At 52.8% G+C, this 8,630-nt stretch overlaps 1 protein-coding gene across 1 annotated transcript; it reads right to left on the reverse strand.

Annotated features, from left to right (window-relative positions):
* Positions 1 to 6,336: 6,336 nt before the first annotated feature.
* SOWAHD (sosondowah ankyrin repeat domain family member D) lies at positions 6,337 to 7,875 on the reverse strand. Its single transcript, XM_059049691.2, has one exon. It carries the CDS (start codon positions 7,813 to 7,815, stop codon positions 6,853 to 6,855), a length of 963 nt encoding a protein of 320 aa, XP_058905674.1. The 5' UTR covers positions 7,816 to 7,875; the 3' UTR covers positions 6,337 to 6,852.
* Between the last annotated feature and the right edge of the window lie 755 nt (positions 7,876 to 8,630).

Genomic DNA, 8,630 nt, shown 5'->3' on the forward strand with positions numbered 1-8,630 from the left:
TATCTATTCCTCTGTTGATAGACAATGGGGCTGTTTCCATCTTTTGGTTATGATGAGTAACACTGCTATGAACATTCACATATAAGCTTATGCTTTCATTTCTCTTGGGTAAATACCTAGATACCTTAGGAGTGGAATGGCTCAGTCATATGGTAAATAGGTTCGGGTACCAATTCCAGTGGGGGGAAGTTCCCTCACACTAACAAGGAGCAATTTTCCAACACCAGCTGAGTCTCCTACAATTCAGCTCAATTCTGACACTACAGGTAGACAGCATCAGATTCCAAAGGTTCAGGGTTCAGTCCCACAAGACTGTCCCTCCCCCCCTCCCCCTTCAGATGCTTGTTGCAAGCCCAGGCTGTCACCTGTGCTTCCGACTGATGGGCTACAGATCGGAGGTTCCAACTACCACACCCCTTGGGCTTCACATGCCAGTTGCAAGTCCAGGTTGTTACCTGTACTTCTGACCGACTGGCTGTAAATCAGAGGATCCCTAAGACCTCCTCCTTGGGTTCGATTCATTTGCTAGAGTGCCTCACAGAACTCAGAGAAACACCCTACTTACTAGATCACCAGTTTATTATAAAATGATGTATGAAGAAAGGGTTAAGAGCCTCCATGCCCTCTCTGAAGGTGCCACACTCCCCAAATCTCCATGTGTTTACCAACCTGGAAGCTCTGAACCCTGAGCCCTGTCCTTTGGGTTTTGATGGAAGCTTCATTACATAGACATGACTGATTAAAACACTGGCTAATGACTGATTCAACCTCCAGCCCCTCTCTCCTCGCAGAGGGTGGAGGGGGGTCATACAGAAAGTTCCACCCCTCTCCTCTCGCCTTTGGTTCCCCTGGCAACCAGTTCCTAACCTTAGTTACCTAAGGGCTTTCCCCCAAGTCACCTTATTAACATACAAGAGACACCTTTATCACTCTTATCATAGGAAATTCCAAGGGCTTTAGGAGCTCTGTGCCAGGAATGGGGTTGAAGACCAAATATATGCTTTTCATTATAAATCACAATATTACGTATGGTAACTCTGCGTTTTAACTTTTGATGAACTGCCAGACTAGTTTCCAAAGTGACTGTATCATTTTACATTCCTACCAGCAGAATATGAGTGTTCCAATTTCTCTATAACTTCACCAATGCTTGTTATCATCTGACTTTTTTTTTTTTTTTTATCATCTGACTCCACATCCTAGTGGATGTGAAGTGGTTATCTCATTCTGGATTTGACTTGCATTTCCCTTACAACTAATGGTTTTGGGCACCTTTTCCTGTGCTTGTTGGCTATTTGCATATCTTCTGAGAAGAAGTGTCTATTCAAGTCCTTTGCTTGTTTTTAAATCAGGTTTTTTACACTTTTGCTGTTGAGTTGTAGGAGTTCTTTATATATTCTGGATACTAGACCCTTATGAGATATATGTTTGCAAATATCTTCTCCCATTTTGTGGGTTGCCTTTTTACTTTTATAGTAGTTTCCTTTCAGGCCCCAAAGTTTTTAATTTTGATGAAGTCCAAGTTATCTATTTCTTCTTTTGTTTCTTGTGCTTTTGAGGGCAAATCTGTGATTCCATTGCCAATTTATGGAGCGCCTTCCATCTACCAGGAACTAGGGATAACGTGGTGAATAAGACAGACTTGGTTCCTGCCCTCATGGAATTTACGTCTAGTGGGGAAGGGGAGATATTAATCTAATAACTGCATGAATAACTTCTCAAGTGTGATAAGGATTAGAAAAGGTACAGTTCGAACCTAGCCTGAGGGTCAGAGAAGACTTCCCCAAGGAGGTGACATTTAAACTGACATTTGAAGGATGAGTGGGAGTAGGCCAGGTGAAAGGGGGCAAGGAATCGAGGGAAGAGTGTTTCTGGACAGGGAACAGCATGTAGGAATCCCAGAGTTCAGGAGAACAAGGCTCTTTTGAGGAACAGCAAGGACTGTATGGCTGGAGCAGAGCTGGGGGTGGGGCTGAGTGGGGAAAGGGATGAAATGACTTAGGGAGAGAATGTAGAGTGAACTTTCCAGGACTTCAACCTGGTAAGTGCCAGCAACTAAAGCCATAGGACGTCATGGAAGACTCGAGAAGAGAGTTTCAGGGAGGAGGAAGTAGCCCACATTGGCCAGTGCTGCCAAGAAGTGAACAAAGGTAAGGACTTGCATTTGGAAGACGGGAGGTCATCATGGGAGACTTTTGTGGAAAGCAATTGTGCTGGGATGATAGAGGCAGAAACCAGAATGCATAGGAGTGATTAAGAGCTGAGGAAATGGAGATGTTAAGGGAGGAGACCTCCCTGTGGAAAAGCTTGGCTGGGAAGTGTCTGTCATCCAAAGCGCCTGGCTCCTAGTAGGTGCTCAATAAACGTTTATTGCACTGAACTCAACTGAGGGTGAGCTCCAAGATACAGGAGAGGGACAACTGATGGAATTAGGCTGTGGGAGGAGGCGGGCTTGAGAGCGTGAGTTACATCTTGAAAGGAGACAGACAGGCATGCTCCTTCCCTTTGTTAAAATGAACAGAAAGAGGGAAAACATGGAGGCTGGGTGTGGAATGCAGGGTATGTTGGCTGGGATGGGAGGGGGCATTTCTATAGATAATAGGGTCAAGAGACATCACTTGTGTGCTTTTATTCTCTTCAGAGGATTTCAGGTTTAGCCCTGACTCCAGTTTATGACTTTATCTGGAAATAATATCTAACCTATTTAATAGTTGGTGGGCAATTACTTACTAAGTTACTGCTTTTACTTCTTCTGTGGGCTGAGAACAAGGTAAGTCGGCTTATTTCGATTTTGTCTAAAGTAAAAGTGTGTAGGTTGTGAAGAACATCAGCAGAGGAATCAATATCTCCTTTGAGGAGCAGCCACTCATCTGGTCCAGAGGGAAAATAATTTGCAATCAATGTGGACACATTTTAGAGGTGGGATACTTCAGGTAACCACAAGATCCCTCCTGGACTATCCTAGCAGATAAAGTAGTTTCACCACAAGAGCCTGCTGAATACCTTAATTTTTCCAAACAAGAATTTGTTAATAAATTCTTTTTTTTTTTTTTTTTTTATGGTACGCGGGCCTCTCACTGTTGTGGCCTCTCCCGTCGCGGAGCGCAGGCTCAGTGGCCATGGCTCACGGGCCCAGCCGCTCCGCGGCACGTGGGATCTTCCCGAACCGGGGCACGAACCCGTGTCCCCTGCATCAGCAGGCGGATTCTAAACCACTGCACCACCAGGGAAGCCCTAATAAATTCTTTAATAAGTTTGTTAATACATACATTCTCTGTTATTTTCTATTTCCTACGTGTCCTGCAGCGTTGCTAGGCGTTGCATGTGTATTTTCTCGAATCATCAGGACAACCTTGCAAGGGACCTTGTATTGTTCCCATTTTACTGATGAGGAAACTGCAGCTCAGAGAGGTGAGTGATATTTGCTCAAGGTTACTAGTCAGTAGCAGGTTTTGGAACCCAGGTTAGGCTGAGCACTTTTCACCACGCCAGCAGTTTTGGCAATTTTGCTCCCGGGGCCACTGTGCGACCCCCGCCGGTCTAAGACAGGGGCACGGGGATGGGGAGGAGAGGTCCCAACCCAGCTTCACCTGAGTGGCTCCGCACTTAGTTTTACACCTGGGGCTCTGGGGTAAGCTCCATTTGAGCAAAAGAGAGAAGAAAAAAAAAAAAAACAAGTTTGAAGGCCACTACCTTTCCACAGGGGTCTTTGAAACTTCCCAGCAGAAGCATGGCTTTCCTTGAAGCGTTTCTCCTGAAACGCTTTGCTTGTGTGATGCATTTTCCCCTACTTGGCTCTATCCTCCACATGACTGGAAGAGGGATTTTTCTAAAATCGCATCACGTTACTCCCCTGCTTAGAAACCTTCTATACTCCCAGCTACCTCTAGGTTAAAATCTGTATTCCTCTTTCAGCATGACCTATGAGACCCTTAGTGATCTACACCCCCATCCACTTCTCGAGAGTTGCCGTTAATTACTCCCCGGCTCCCACCTTCCTCGCAAACCGGCTGACTCACATCTCCTGGTACTTGCTATGTGCATACTCCAGTGGCCTGCCAGGAGGCTGCCCCCCCCCCCATCTCCACTGAGCGACTCCCACTCACCCCTCCAGCCTCAGATCAGGTGTACTCTTCCTCCCCAGAAAGCCTTTCCTGCCCCTTTGGCCTGGGTTAGGCCCCGCCCTCTTTGCAGCACCCCCTACTCCAACCCCCACGCTTACCTGTCACAGCCCTGCTTCTGCCTCCTTTTCTTGCCTGCCTGTCCCACTAGAATGCAGATTTGCATCATCTGCTTAACTCTGTTTTGCTCCCCTGGAAAGAAGTTTCTCAGGGAATTTGTTCTTTCTCTTGGGGTGAGCATACTAGTCTTGCTCCGAAAAGCATACCAGAAATGCCAATGGCTTGATGTTAGGCATGGAGAGTTTTCAGCATGGGGGTTTGTCCCCTGCAGCCAAACCTCAATTTTACATGGAGGAGGTAGGCTAGGCAATATCACATGATGAGAAAAATCTGTGGGGAAGAATAGCTGACTACAGGAAAAACTCCAGAAAGCCGCTTTCACATCTTCCAGCTGACTTGGTTTGCATTTTGGAAAGAGCAGGGCAGATGCTTGTCTTAGGTCCCCAAATCTGCTAATAGTTAAGATGCTTAGGTTCAAACTTTTCCTATGAAGAGGGGACTACTGTTAAAAGTGTCCTTTGAATGTTGGGCGAAGACACAGGTCAATCTTCCCTCCAAGCCAGGAGTCCGCAGACTCAGTCATGTGGCAGGAAGGCCCTGCCCTGACGCCTTCACCAAACCCAACCCACCTTGGCAGCTGTCAAGGGAGAGGTTGTGGAGCAGAAGCCGCAGTCCTGCCTCAGTTAGCAAATTTGCATCTATAAAATGGGCATGGGGGTGGAGGAGGGTTATGCTAGATGCCCATGCCAAACGGCACAAGCCAGGAGCTGCTCACCCTCCCACTGCAAACATCAAAGAAGCTCATTTTTGTTTTTCTTTTTTTGACTCTGCTGCGTGGCTTGTGGGATCTTAGTTCCCAACCAGGGATTGAACTCAGGACCCTGCAGTGAAAGCGCCGAGTCCTAACCACTGGACGGCGGGGGAATTCCCAAAGAAGTTCATTCATTCATTCATTCATTCATTCATTCATTTATTTATTTTTTGTGGTAGGCGGGCCTCTCACTGTTGTGGTCTCTCCCTTTGCGGAGCACAGGCTCCGGACGCGCAGGCTCAGCGGCCATGGCTCACGGGCCCAGCCGCTCCGCGGCATGTGGGATCTTCCCGGACTGGGGCACGAACCCGTGTCCCCTGCATCGGCAGGCGGATTCTCAACCACTGCGCCACCAGGGAAGCCCAAGAAGTTCATTTAGAAGAAGAAAATGGAAATGCTACATTACACTGTAAATACGTTTAAGGTATAGTTCCTAGAGACACGGGACAGGCTGAGAATCAATAGGAAAGATCTGGATCATTTCACGGATGGGAGGAATCTAATGCGTTATTAAGGGCAGGTGGGAACGTTTTGCGCACAGAAGGGGCAAACAGGCCCGCCAGGCAGAGATGGAAGCTTGGACAGATGGGCTCAGGGTGGTGTCTCTGGGCTGTGTTTTGTTGTGACTCAGTTCCTCCCTGGCCTTAGAGGACTGGGATGGGAGGGCTGGGGACACAGCAGTCCACTGCAAGGGCTACCCAACCCTCCAGGGATACAGTGCTAATTTGAAAATATGCTGTTCTCGAAAGCAGCATGGATTTCCAGCTACCAACTTCTTCTCCCTCCTTTCAGCTCAAATCAACCCACCTGTAATCTACTCAATTCATACTATTTCTGAATGGGAGCAATTTTCCAAAGTACAACTTATATATTAAATGTAATTAAAAGAAACCCACAATGCTGACGATTAAAGCCCTATCTTGGAAAAAAAGTGCCAGGGGGTGTGTCTCATTGGAGGGCAGAAGTCAAGGTAAATTACGTGACTCACCAGGAAATATTAGAAATACGTATTTGGAGGCTTTTTCCTTTTATCTCCTCTCTGCTCCCTGCAGACAACTCCTCTGGGATGAGACTTGTGCAAGAGGCCAGACCTAGATGCTGAAGAGCCCAGGAGACAGGTAAACTGTGCGTCTCTACTCAGAGCCAAGGGGAAAGTAGCTCCTTTGGTGCACATCTTGGCCACTTGCTCTGAAAATGAGATCCAGAGACTGTTCTGGATCACTAGCTCGCAGCCGTGGGTTGGTGACCTCTTCCCTGCAAACACAGGGAAGAGGTGGTTAATGGGAAAAAATAAAAGTCATTCAAAGGACAGCTTTGTAATGTGAAAGGAAGACATATGCCACTTTAATATGCTTAAGAAGTCATTCGTGATACATTAGAAACCAAACCGTATGGGTGAGGCCTGGTTGTCTCAGGAGGTTGACAGGGGCTTCCTCTGCGTCAGTGGTTTACAATCTTAACTCATTCTTCTAGCAAATGTTGCCTAATAAACCCAGAGCTTCCACCTGCCCAGAAAAGGCTACTGGAAGCTAACTTTCCCTCCCAAGCAGGACCACGCTCTGCTCCTAACTCTTTAATCCTGTAGTCTGGGGATTCGGCGCCAGGAAGGCTTGGTCTTTGCTCTCCCTCGCTTAGGCGTGCCCTGGTCCCCGCGTCTCCTGGCCGGTGTCTGTACTCCTGAGACAGGTGCCTGAGACGGACCCCGAGGTGATCTGTTCCCTACAGGACCAGCGCCCACGGCTGCGGCTCAAGCTGCGTCCGAGGCGCCGCCCCTTCGGTGGGACCCGGGACCGCCAGGGACCACCCGGGACCGAGGCCCCACCGCAGCGTCTTGGTCCCTTCACGCTCTCCAGTCTCCGTCTAACGGTCCTGGAAGAAGGGGAACATATGGCGGAGAAGGCCTTGAATTTGCGCCACCCGTCTGCCCGCGGAGTCCTTCCCCTTGGCGGGCGCCGCCGCCGCTCTGGCCCTTGTCTCCACGACCCGCGCGCCCACTGCGCTGGGGGCGCGTCTCGGCGTACACGCGGCGCCGCCGCCGCTGCTGTTGTTGTTGGCGTTGTTACGCTCGCTGCCGCCCGCCGTCTCCCAGTCCTCGGCCCCCGACAGCTCCCGCAGGGTCCAGGGCGCGTCGGGTCGCAGGTAGTGACAGGCCCGGTGGCCGCTGTGGTCGCGGCGCGTGGGGTCTGCCCCCAAGGCGCCCACCAGCACCTTGACGACCATATCGTGGCCCTGCAGGGCCGCCAGGTGGAGGGGCGTGAGGCCGCCGCTACCCGGGGCGCTCACGTCGAGCCGCAACCCCCTGCGCTGGGCGAAGTCATGCACCAGGATGAGTTCCTCGTGGCGCCCGTGCTTGGCCAGCCAGTGCAGCACCGTGTAGCCCGTGATCGGGTCGCCCCGCAGGAGGAGCCCCGGCTCGACCTCCAGCAGCTCCTGCAGCGCCTCAAAGCGGCCCTCAGCGGCCGCCAGTATCCACGCGTGCTCCCGGGGCTCCAGGCATAGCCCGCTACCACTCGGTCCGTTCGGCCCGCCCGGGGACTGCTCCTCGGGGCGCTCCTCCGACAGCCACCCGGCGGGAGCCGCCCCCTGCAGCCCCAGCAGCTCCCGCAGCGCTCCCCGCCGGCGCCCCGAGCCTGTTCCCGAGGGCATCAACGAGCCGTGGAAGGGGGGCTCCCGGGAGGCGGTGGCGTTGCCCCGGTACCTGACCAGGCTGACGGCGTCCACTCTCGAGGGGCGGGGCTGCGGGGCGCTCCGCAGGCTGAGCTCGGTCGATGCGCAGGAGGCTTTGGGTGCCGCCGGCTTCGCAGCCCCTCGGGGCTCGGCCATGGTCCTGCCGCCGCGGCTGTTCCAGTATCTAGCGTTTGCTGCCCTTCCCGGGCCCCAGCAAGAGAGGAACTGGCGCTGGCGTTGGGGAAGGAAGCGGCTTGAGCAATTGGGCTCGGAGGGAGGGAGCGAAGGAGGGGAGAAGAGGGAGGGAGAGCGCGAGCGAGCCGAGGGAGGGCCCCCGGCACGGGTGGTGGGGGGGCGTGGAGGAGTGGGAGCTCCGGCCATGCCCCGGGGGCGAGCCCCTTTCCTGCACCCGGGGTACCGCCGCCACCCCCGCTGCCCCGGGTCGCGGGCGGCCCCGCCCCAAACGGCCAGGTGAGCTGGGCGGCCCCGCCTCCCGCACGGCGTGGGCAACTGTGGGGCGGACGCGGGGGCGGGCTGCGCGCTGGCCTCGAGCGCCAACCGGAGCAGCCCAGCTGCCCCAGCAGCCGGGTTCTCAGCATCCCCGCAGTTGCTGGGTGAAGAGGCTCTAGGGATCTCCCTCCGCGGCGGGTTGAGTTCGGCTTCCAGCCAAGGCCTTCGGCAGCACGGTCCTTAGAGCTCCGGGGCGCTCGCTCCCCGCCCCTTCCTTCGCCCTTCCCTCTTATCACCTCAGGAGTCTCCCTGCACTTTGTCCCCGAGCCGCCTTTGTCCCGCGCCTCGCATTCACGGAGGCGGCTTGGCTGCCCCATGTGACTCGGGTTCGCTTGCACTGCCCTTTGTGTGGCCTTGACCCTTCCCGCAGCGCCGGAGCTGCCTGGGATTCCTACAGAGAAATTCGAGAAAGTGTCCAGGCGGAAGCCTTTCCAGGGAACTGAGAAGGGCTATTCCCCTGC

The sequence above is a fragment of the Kogia breviceps genome, chromosome X (genome assembly GCF_026419965.1).
Source record: "Kogia breviceps isolate mKogBre1 chromosome X, mKogBre1 haplotype 1, whole genome shotgun sequence".
In the NCBI taxonomy this organism is placed as follows: domain Eukaryota; kingdom Metazoa; phylum Chordata; class Mammalia; order Artiodactyla; family Physeteridae; genus Kogia; species Kogia breviceps.